At 36.6% G+C, this 12,166-nt stretch overlaps 1 protein-coding gene across 2 annotated transcripts in view; it reads left to right on the plus strand.

Annotated features, from left to right (window-relative positions):
- The window catches only part of SLC41A2 (solute carrier family 41 member 2), a 131,862-nt gene that overhangs the window by 56,249 nt on the left and 63,447 nt on the right, over window positions 1-12,166 (plus strand). For both annotated transcript variants that reach the window (XM_058568525.1, XM_058568526.1), the window contains exons 5-6: window positions 3,986-4,130; window positions 6,760-6,906. In XM_058568525.1, the coding sequence (XP_058424508.1) occupies window positions 3,986-4,130; window positions 6,760-6,906 (292 nt within the window). The remainder of the gene's footprint in view (window positions 1-3,985; window positions 4,131-6,759; window positions 6,907-12,166) is intronic.

The raw sequence follows: 12,166 nt of genomic DNA on the forward strand, positions 1-12,166 counted from the left end.
TGGAGTGTTTGCTGTGAAGCAGATACAGAGGAAGCTATCCATAAAAAAGGTGTAAAACACAGATAAAGAAAAGACAGAAATTATAGCACTGCATATACATTTCAATTTATGAACTGACATTTTTTAACTCGCTAACATGTTCTTTATATGATATAAATGCATTAAGGGAGCACACTGTGCTTTTAAAATTCCTTTTTAATGTGAAATTCACTTCTTAATTATTCTGTTTTTAAGAGCTTAAGGATTTGCACATCTTCCTAAAACAGGATCCATCTGCATATACTGAGGGGGCTGAGCTTTTTTTTTTATTCTGAATTTTTTTTTTTTTTTTGTGAGGAAGATCAGCCCTGAGCTAACATCTGTGGTAATCCTCCTCTTTTTGCTGAGGAAGACCGGCCCTGGGCTAACATCTATTGCCAATCCTCCTCCTTTTTTCCCCCCCCAAAGCCCCAGTAGATAGTTGTACATCATAGTTGCACATCCTTCTAGTTGCTGTATGTGGGACGCGGCCTCAGCATGGCCGGAGAAGCGGTGCATCGGTGCGCGCCCGGGATCTGAACTCGGGCCACCAGTAGCGGAGCGCGCGCACTTACCCGCTAAGCCACAGGGCCGGCCCTATTCTGAAATTTTTGTTGTACGTTATTGTTTGTCAGTCACCATATAAGTGCATCCCTCCACCCCTGTGCCTGCCCCCCGCCCCCTAGCCCCTGGTAACCAGCTTAGGTGCTATTTTTTTACTTTGATTTTTTAAAAGCAAATCCCCTAAACTTAGCTTTTTTATATATATTATAGTCAGATGTTTATTTAAGACGAATTTTCCTCAATTTGTTAATGTTACTAGTGTTAATGTAAACGAACACATTAAATTGTCAATTACATATACATTAAACCGTGGATTATATATAGATTATCTACAGCTCTTTCTAATATCAGGTGAATGTCTCTTCCTCTCCCACCACCCTCTCCTGTCCCTGGGACACAAGACTGTAGCCCCCTATAACGCTCTAGCAAGTGTGAGCTTAGGGTGTGTTCACTCATTTTCATGTTAGCTCAGCTGGGACGTGATGTTGAGAACATGGTTGCAGAAAAGTAATTTCATGTAATGCATTTCAAAGACAAAGAAATACAGGAATTTTTGGAATATAGGCTTAAAAAATATTTGTGCAGCTGCTTCTAAGATCACATGGTTAGAAATAAGAAAATCTGGGATCTAATCTCAGCTCTAACATTAACCACCTGTATAACCTTTGTTAATTTACTTAACCTTCCTGGGCTTCGTTTTCCTCTTCTTTTAAGTCACAGTATTGCATTAGAGATGTCTATGATCCCTTTCAGCTTGAAACTGCAGGAATCTGGGCAGAGGTAATAATCAAAATATTTACCAACCAGTAGACTACTGTAAATTAATCTATAAATAAAAATTTGAAAATATATTCCATTTTATTCTTTAAGTACCCTAAACTCTTACCAAGTAATATAAGCTGTAGTGTAAATTATTTATCAAATCATTCTAATAATTTTCATATTTATCAAATCATTCTAATAATTTCCATCTCAGCTTTTAATTTTTCCTTCCACTCTTAGTCTCCACCCTTCCCTTACCATCCTCTCTCCCTGTAACTGTTGGTCAGGATGGGAGCCAGAGAAGTCTGGGGATTCACTGATCCTAGTTGCCGTAGCCTGAAGTCTGTCTTTGTCTGTCTCACTCCACCAAGGATGTATGAGAAACAGGGAAGCCCACACAGGCCCATCAGGACACAGTTGGTGCCAGCCAGTGAGGCAGCAGCTGGTTGGAGCCCAGTTACCCCTGGACAAAAGCAGAGGGAGAGGAAAAGATGGTGGGGGGTGTGTGGGGAGTGGCTGTGCTCTCTCCGAGGCTTCATCTGCTAAAGCTTGCGATGGAGTAGATGAGCATGGGGAGGGGAGGGGGATGGGCTAGCAAGGGCTCCTCTGTCTGGACACTGGCTGTGGGAGGTGGAGGTGGGGAAGGATGGAAAGGACAGAGGGGGCTCGTGCTCTCACTGGCTGGGCTGTCTGCTCTTCTGGCTATTAAATCGGATCTCAAGCAGATTACCTGTCACACAGATTTCTTCACAACTGTAAGAGGTGGCCACCTCGACCGGTGCGTAAGTTGTCAAATTAAGCAAACTTCCTAATCTCACTGAAGAACCATTACCTCGCCGGGAGGGTTGTGCCCCACACCAACATCTGTGGCCCCTGTTAGCCTCCACAGCTACTCCTTGAACCCACACGTCACTCTTCTCTTGGGTACAATGAGACATTTCTTTTGCAGGTTTATAGAATAGGATTTCCTCATCTCAGCTGTGCGCTTCTGTTTCCTCATAAATAGCTAGCTAGATTCGTACATACATCATACATACATATAGATATGCCATGATGGTTACAGTAGGCTTCCTAGCTTTGTATTTTAGCATCAAACCAGAAAAATGTTGGAATCACCATGAGAGAATTTATATTATTAATTAATTTTACTGCTTTTACATAGTATATTATTTACCAACCAGGACAAAAATGCTGAAATATTTTAATAGCTGGTATAGCCATAATGGTGCTTACAGCTTGAATCTCAGCTCTGAATCTGGGTGACGTCAACAGGAGCTGTAATGAAAGATCATGGGACTGGAATCTAGGAAATCTGGACTCGCCAGCCCTGGCTCTTCCTTGATTTACTATATGGCAGGATCAGACTACTCGGGTTTTTCTCCCAGAGCCCTGGATTCCAGTACATGGATTGGCTTCAGCATCTGTGGGCACCTAGAAATCCTATTCAAAATATTGCGTGCATATATATTTTCATTGGGAAAGATCTCTATAAAATTTTCGCCAGGGGCCGGCCCCGTGGCATAGCGGTTAAGTGCACGCGCTCCGCTGCTGGCGGCCCGGGGTTCAGATCCCGGCCGCCCACTGAGGCACCGCTTATCAGGCCATGCTGTGGCGGCGTCCCATATAAAGTGGAGGAAGATGGGCACGGATGTTAGCCCAGGGCCAATCTTCCTCAGCAAAAAGAGGATTGGCATGGATGTTAGCTCAGGGCTGATCTTCCTCACAAAAAAATAAATAAAAGTTTCGCCGGATTGTCAAAGGAGTCCATAACACAAACACAGTTACGAGTCAGTGAACTAGATGATTCCCTTAGGGTTTCTTTTAGGTCTAACATTGTACTAATACAATTCTAAGAGTTCAGTCAGTGTTACTTTTTTTGGTTGCCCTTTTTTTTTTTTCAGTGTTGCTTTGTGCCAGCGCTGTGGGAAGTACTTTATATATATTTATGTAATTCATTTAAATCTCAAAACAACCCTTCCAAGTTCGATGTTATCTTTGTCATTTTACAGATTAGGAGCTAAAGTTTTTATAGCACTAATCATGATTGTGATTATCTGTGAGGTTATTTTTTAATGTCTATCTCTCCCACCAGCCAAGAGCTCTGCAAGAGCAGGGAATAAATCTGTTTTCACCACTGTTGTAGCCCAGCACCAAGCATAGCGCCTGGGACATGGTAGATTCTAAATAAATGCTTGTTGCATTTAAATAACTTGCCATAAGATTAAGTGGTACAGCCAGGAGCCAAACTCCTATCACTCAGTTATAAAATCTAGTCTCTTGCCAACACTGCCTCTAGAGTCAAACTTCAGTTGTGTGGATTGGGTACTTTTCAGTCTTCAGGTTGGTGTTTTCTTAGATGATCTGTGGATTACAGTGTCAGAGTCACTTGGGGTGCTTGTTAAAAACAGATTCCTGGACCCTATTCCGTACCTATTGCCACCAGATCAGGGCAGTTTGAAAACCCATCGCCATAGAGAATATTAAAACTAAAATACAGTAGCTTCTTCAAAAGGTAAGGCAGCTCAATTACCATATGTAATACTGTCTTCTGACTTCTTATATGCATATTTACATAATCAAATTTAAAAATGTGTTCTTGAAATGAATAATTCAGTTGGATTTTATTAAAAAAATTTTTTAGGTTCAGGCGACAGTAGTCGGTTTTCTTGCAGCTGTGGCAGCAATTATTTTGGGCTGGATTCCAGAGGGAAAATACTATCTTGATCATTCCATACTTCTGTGCTCTAGCAGTGTAGCAACTGCCTTCATCGCATCTCTTCTGCAGGGTAAGCAAATTCATCAGTGTCTGCTCTACAGTCTTGTACTTTCAAATGATTTATTTGCCATATTGATTAGTTTTATTTAAATGATACTTGTTCATTATAAAACAACAGAAAAAAGTTATCTACAAACATTTAAAATATCTTATTTCAGATGTATTTATATGTAAACCTTAGTGTAGAACAAGCTTTCTGAGGTTGTCTTCTGGCCTTAGGTACCCTGGTACCGTTCCCAAACAAGATTAGGAAAATAGCCTAGATATTCATTTGTTTCTGTAAGTTAAATTAATTGAGAAACTCCTTTATGGAAATCATGCAGAGGATTTACTGGCTTGTCATTTGAGTAACAAGTATTCCAGGAATTCTGAGGTTCAAAAGCAGTCCCTCTGTTAAAATTTTTTAAAGTTTCAGATTTCAAAAAAATTTCTCCACTGTTTCTGTGGCTATACAAATATAACCATACGCTTAACACAGTATATTGTTGGCTATAGAATTTTAAAAAGCCAGGAGGTTTTAAAAATTAACTGCATTAGAATTTTTCAGTTGGGATATCATTTTTTATATTTATTTATTAATATGAACTTCACACTAGAGAACTAGCTTATTATGGAATCATAATCATAAAGAGTTGGTTCTTTTTATTCTATAGTTGCGATCTTACCCTTTTATCACTAGCAAAGTTAAAAATAGAAGATTCTCATGTCAGGTGATCATACAATGAAGCTAACTTTTTTGGCTAGGTTCTGGTAATTTAGAGAATCTTATTAAAATTAAGACTTGACTTCCAAAATATTCAAGCATTTTGTTTTAGTACTTAAATTATATCGGGGTAGTTTCTTTTCTATATATAGAATTACTAGAATTGAATGGAGTTAACACTGGCCAAAGCAGAGTGAAGTTAAGCTATTGGGAAATTAATTTCTGGTGAAGAAAAAAAAAAAAACTTAAAGCATTAACACTATTTCTTTAGGCTCTTTGCCTCTGTTCTCTTTCTAATTTTGTTTCATTTATAAAGAATTGTTTAAAATTTTTCAGTCTAACAAGTATTTGTATTGCTTAGGATTTTCAAAGCCATAAAATTCAGATTTTTAAAATTTGTTTAGGGCTTCTTACTTTGAATAATGTGTATTCTAATTTTATGATAGCTTGACCTTTATATATGTGGAGCAGATACTGTTAACTACCTTTCGTAGGTGAGAAAACTGACTCAGGTCAGGTGACTTGTCCAATTTCATCAGCTTGTTTGCAGAAAAATCAGAATTAAAACCTGTTTCCTGACTCCCAATTCTTTCTATTGATCCATGATGGCAAAAATATTTGTTTTCAGCTGAAAAGATATAGATGGCATTCTGTCAGGAGAACTTTACATATTGATCTTTCAATGTGCTGATTTTGAAAAAAGAATTCTATCTATCTGATCACATCTTGATTGATTATTGTATAATACATTTTAAAGACTTTTCTGCTATTACTTTTTTTTTCTTTTTACAATGATATTATGGGAAAGGTAAGTTCATAGATTGAAAAAGTCTCCAGAATACAAGATGTGAGACACTGAATGAAGACAAAAGCCCATATTTAATAATATGGGCTTTATGGAGTAGTATAAAAAACAGTGGACCAAAGTTACTTGCAAGCTATGTGACCTTAGGCAAGAATTTAAACCCTACTCCTAGGACCTCAGTTTTATTATCCACAAAATGAACACACTCGAATAAAATTATTTAGAGTCATTTTCAGTCTAAAAATGTGGTGAGACTTTTTTTTCTATAGTCAGATTTAGGCTTCCATATTGATTTATGGTTAACTCATAAATGAACTAATCTTAAATTTTCTCTGCATTGCATTCTCTTAATGAATGTATTGGCGTGAAAAAAATCTATACAATTGGATATAGATATAAATGTTATCATTTTTATCCCATTTCTATGATTCAAATTCAAAATAAAGATTTAAAAGTACAAATACAGTCACGTTTTCATCTTCTGTTCTCTAGTTGTAGGTTCATAAACAGAAACTTTGGGTTTAAAGAATATCCTTTACAAAGACTGCTTCTTGTGTTCTGGCCTCCAGTGTTCAAAATTTAACTACTTCCCTCCTCTTAATACTTCTAAATAATAATAATGCAGCAAGCATTTTTGGCTACCACATTTAAATAATAAAATGAAGCAAGCATTTCTGACTACCACTATGTAAACAAATCTGTGTTGGTCTTCGTCCCAGTTGCTATGCATATAAATGACTCACCTTTCTTTGACATTTTTATGGGTTTATTGACTATAACTTTATTTGAGGGTTAAAATAAAATCTTTGGGTTTGATACACACGAATACATTACGTCTAAGACAGACATGTTACTAAATTTTAAACTTTAGCTTTAATGTTATTTTAAAGTAGCTTTTCAGGTCTTTAAATGCAACATTGAACTCAAATCTTCTATGATCCCCACTTGGAATTTGTTGAAAGGCATTTTTGCCAAAACATTAAAGTAAAATGTTTTGTTTGCTAAAGTCAGCTTATCTAAGCAGTCTAACTGGAACTAATATGCTGTTTGTCTAACCTATATATTTCAGTATTTAGGGGATTGATTTTCTTTAAATCATAGCATAAAAGTAATGAGCTTTCTTTCTTCTAGGAATAATAATGGTTGGGGTTATCGTTGGTTCAAAGAAGACTGGTATAAATCCTGATAATGTTGCTACACCCATTGCTGCTAGTTTTGGTGACCTTATAACTCTTGCCATATTAGCTTGGATAAGTCAGGGTTTGTACTCCTGTCTTGGTAAGTTGACTTGAAACTAAATATAATGTATTATACAAAGTCTTTTAAAATAAATAGTGTTGCAGCAATGCCATGAATCTTTGATGGCCTTCATCTGTATTAGAACTGTGGTTGAGACTGATTAGAACAATACTGCCATTTGTTGTACACCTACTGTGTGTTGTGGTTCTTATATATTTTTTTCTCACATATTTTTTCTCTTCTTGTAGAGTTTAAAACTCTATAAGGTAAGGATTATCATGTCTAATTTCAGATGAGAAGACTGAGGATCATAGAGGTTATGTATGTTACCCTCTACTAGTAGGAAGGTTGAACACAGGTCTGTCATAGTCTGTGTATTCTGCCCTTTCCTCTAAATGTGTAGCCAGCGAGGAGTCAACCTACAGTGTTCTGATACATGAGTTGTACCACAGTCCCAGAACATAAGGTTATGGTGGTGCTTGAAGTTTAGTGATTTTTCTCTCCATCAGAAACCAACATGGCAATTAACAAAAAGAAAAAAAAAATCATAAAAATAAGCCTGAATGCTGTGTGAAGTTGGAGTCATCTTGTATATGTGATTCTTGGTAATAGTGATAGAGAATTTATAAAATCTAGTGAATTGTTTTAATGCAGATTATACTCTGGGACTACTTTCAATGTACATGAATATGATTTGTGAGCATCAGTTTAGTGCTAAAAGTTGGTTGTAGTTTCATTTTTTAAGATGCCAAATTGAAAAAATTACAAGAAAATGGAAACCTACAGTAATACAAGAAAAAAAGATATTTTATAAGCCAAGCCAGAAGCAAACATTTATTCACATATCCTCATATATTTCATGGATTCTATACAGATTTATGGTATACTTTAAAATAAATCTAAAGTACATTTGGTTTGAAGAAGTAAGAGTCTCAGACACATGTTTTTGAACTAAAGTAAGGGCTTTAACCTAACAGACAGTCATTTCTACTACTTTTGGAGATATCAAGGAAGCTTCATTTAGTATCTAAAATTACTGCAAATTTTATTTAATGAGTGGCATAAAAATAATATTCAATAAGGCGATATATATGTTCAAGGAAAATTCTTCTCATTTAGAAGATAAGATGTGTCCACTTGACGTAAGGTAGAAGATAATAAAGGATCAGTGGCCTAAATGTAAGATCTTGTTCCTGTGGGTCTTAAGTTTTTGTCATTGTTGTGGAATATACAAGGAATGATATTTCTTCAAGTATATTCAGGGTAATGCTCAATTCCTTTCTCTCCCAGGCAAGAAAGCACAGAAAATGAGAGTTATGTTATTAAAGGAATAATCGGCTCTAATTTACCTTGTTGGGGTGATGATTGGTCATACTTTTCTCCTCTAAATTATTATACAATTTAGAAATTGATGCTGAAGTCAGGGATTGAAATGTTAGCTTACAGCTAATATTAGAGAATGTGACTTAATATTTCCTTCCTAGTCCATTAAACTCATTCACCCACTCACAGGCAGACAGCTGGACCACTTGTAGGCCTCACCCCTCAGGAACAGGCTGCTAACTATGTTGAGGAAGGGAGACTGTCATTAATAGGCTGGATCCTGAAAGAGGAAGTCAGTGAGGGGATGAATTAGGCCTGCGTAGTGCCCCTTTCCCTAGTCTTACCACTTAGATAAGTGTCTCCCACTTTGAGGAGGAGGTAAGAGAGAGGAAGGGAGGGGTAGAAGAGGGTGAAGGATTTCTTCCTAATATTATTGAGAGGACAGAAATTCTATAGGTCTGACCAGGAACATTGAGGGTAGCAGTGGGGATGGGCGTGGAGGGTTGATAGTCGTTCTGGGATGGGTTCCCTCACATACATAAAAAAGAAAGGTATATATTTGCAGACTTGGGTACTTAAATTACCTTGAAGTCATTTGTAACAAATTTCTCAGCTGCTTGCTAAATACCAGGGTGTCTCCTCAGTTGAAGCCACAGTAGTAGGAAAGTAAGAAAGAGAATGCCATTGAAGAATGTTATCATAATAAATATGACTATTATAATGATACAGACTGAGAGTATTATGAGATTCTAGAAGATAAATCAACTTTTAGGAAAAATGTTTGCTGACTTTTTAAATTTTATTTTATTTTTATTTATTTATTTTTTTCTGTGAGGGAGATCAGCCCTGAGCTAACATCCATGCTAATCCTCCTCTTTTTGCTGAGGAAGACCAGCTCTGAGCTAACATCTATTGCCAATCCTCCTTTTTTTTTTCCCCCAAAGCCCCAGTAGATAGTTGTATGTCATAGTTGCACATCCTTCTAGTTGCTGTATGTGGGACGCGGCCTCAGCATGGCTGGACAAGCGGTGCGTCGGTGTGTGCCCGGGATCCGAACCCCAGGCCGCCAGTAGCGGAGCGCACGCACTTAACTGCTAAGCTACAGGGCCAGCCCCTAAATTTTATTTTTTAAAATCACACAAGTGATAAACTTCTTATGAAAGGCTTAATCATGTGTTGTTGTCTAAAGCTTTTGAGTGTTATTTTGAGTGCTTTATATGATACGTTAGTAGTTTAGCTGGATCAGGAAATAAAAAAGTGAAATGAAATGATACCATCACAGACCATAATTTTGAGAAATAATTTTATTATTAAATATTGCTTAGGCTTTTCTAGGCCTTCTGAAAGTTGGCTTAAAGTAATTCAAGATGAATTAATTAAAATAGGATCTTTTACATTTCATCTGTATCATTTATTTCCCTAAAATGATTTTCTTTAATGGGCTATGGAATGATTCCCTAGTTGATTTGACAGTTAAAGGTTTTTCTGAAATGTCAGTGTTCAGATTATAAAGTGTGTGCATTGTGAACACTAGGGGGCCTCATAAGATCAGCAGTTGTAAGCCTAGTACTAGTGGTATTGTGAATACAAAGATTAGGAACAGGCACATTAAATTCTAAGACCCCATTCATCATGCTGAGATGCCTAGTTCTTGGAAAGTTTAGTTCCTGAACTATATTGGAAACACTTAGCAGTCTTTAGAGATAAAAAGGGGATTTCATGGTAGCTGTAGGCTTTGGTTATAAATAGAGGCCATGTGTTATATGGCTCTCAAAGAACTGGACATTGAGAAAAGGCTCACTTAACTCCTCACTTAGAATTTTGGATACTATTCGGAAGTGACTGAACAGCTCCCCTCATGTCCTGTTAGCTCTGATGCAGGTGCTAAGGCTCACTCTACAATCATTCAGTGTGTTACCTTTCTTTTGAAAGATCCTGATAAAATTTGCTGATTTCTGATATCTGAAGTAAATATGGAATTTTCCCCCTTCTCACCCCTCCAGTTCTCCAAAAAAGGACAAAACAAACAAACCCAGAGCTTTACTCCTGTTGACTTTATTTTTTGTAGTCACCCTAAGTCTTTATTGATTAGTGAACAAAGTTAAAGTTTCAGCCTAGTGTTTAGGTTTTTAAAGTTTAGGTTTAGGTTTTAAAGTTTCAGCCTGGTTTTTCTCTTTTCTTTCTTATATCATTCCTCTCCCTTCCATGAAGGCCAGTCAGAATCCTCAATTTTCAATGCTAAATTCATAGATTTCCCTAATCTTAGGTGGTCTTTTTCCTTTCTGAATTCCTATAGCACTTTATCGACATTTCTCTTATGACATTCTTTACATTTAGCTGGTCATTATAACTTTTTGTATAAATGTAATACCTTCCTTTATGAGCGTATAAGCTTCATGAGGACAAAACTGTTTTCATTTTATTTATTATTTATTTCTTTTTGTAGCACCTCGTAGTGCCATATACATAGCGGATGTTAAATAAATAGCACTTCACCAAATGCTTTATTCCTTTTGAAAGCTGTCCAATTAATGTGAGTAGAAGTTATTCAGGAAGTGGTATACACATGGAAAATAGAAGATCGATGTCCCTCTGAATGATTTGCCATAGTATCTGGTCCAATAACATAATAGATTGTAACAACAGCAAAAAAAGATCCTTTCAATGAGGACACAGTATTAGGGAAATACAGAATAGTATCTTGCCTTGCCTTAGAGATTAGTATCACTATAGAAACATCAAAATGCCAACATATGGCTAGAAAAGATCTATTTCAAGTGGAAATAGAAGAGGAAATAGAAAGTTCGTTTAGAGAGTAATCTAAGCCCTGGACCATAACACGCTTTGGTATGACTTGGAGAGAAAATATAAAGGCATTTATTCATTCACGTAGTAGTCTTTAAACACATAATAGTCTTTAAAACTATTCAAAGGATCTGAAGTTGGCCAGTAACTGAAATACCTGAACACAAGGATTGTTGTCCTTGTCCTTCTTGTTTGAATAATTTCTAGAACTTTTCCAATTATTTATAACTACATGGCTGTATAATTTTTGTATGTGCATGATGTTTATTGATTTGAAAAATTATCAGCTTTTCTCTTTTTGCGCAAGATCTGAGAAGCAAAATGTTGATTGATTTCTCCTTCTTCAAGGCTAATTTTTTAAAGATGGCTTAGTTGAAGCTGTAAGAGCAATAATTATCAGCCTCAGGTTGCTTCAGTCCTATGAAGGACTATCAGGGATGTCACCTGGTTATTCACAGGACATTCTAGAATCTCACTGCCTTGATGTGAGTAGAATCTAAATTCATCTTGCATGTCACTCTTCTTCTTCAGAGATTTTCAGCATTGTACCATCTTAATTTAGAGTGATTCCTAGAAGGTCAATTTAGTGAGAAAATTCTGATGTAACCATAAAGAGCATTTAAAAAATTGTTTACAACTTCCAATGCCCATTCCTTTGTTGTTCACACAGAAACAGCTAATATATAAAAATGTCACTCATAGCAGCTACATATTTCAGAAGAATTTAGGGTGAGAATAATGACTGCTATTGATGAAATTATATAACAGTAGTTGCAAAATGGCACCAACAATCTAATGAAAGGTGAAAGCTGTGAATCAAAAAGATGGCATTTATGTTTGGCAGTTAAGTGGAATCGTAGCAATTTGAACCATTTTAGCTGTGTGAATCCTTACTTTTCTATAGTTTACCTGTATCATGGGATCAGTACTAAAATAGACAGGCACTTGTTAGGCTTAAGATTCCACAACGTTTTGTCTGTACACCTGTGTTCATGTCCTATTGCTGCTATAATAAATGATCACAAACTTTGTGGCTTAAAACAGCACAAATTAATTTTCTTACAGTTCTGGAGGCCAGAAGTCTGAAATGAGTCAGACAGGACTAAAATCAAGGTGTCGGCAGAGCTGGTTCCTTCTGGAGGTTTCAGGGGAAAATCCATTCCTTGCCTCT

The sequence above is a fragment of the Diceros bicornis genome, chromosome 25 (assembly GCF_020826845.1).
Source record: "Diceros bicornis minor isolate mBicDic1 chromosome 25, mDicBic1.mat.cur, whole genome shotgun sequence".
Classification (NCBI taxonomy): Eukaryota; Metazoa; Chordata; class Mammalia; order Perissodactyla; family Rhinocerotidae; genus Diceros; species Diceros bicornis.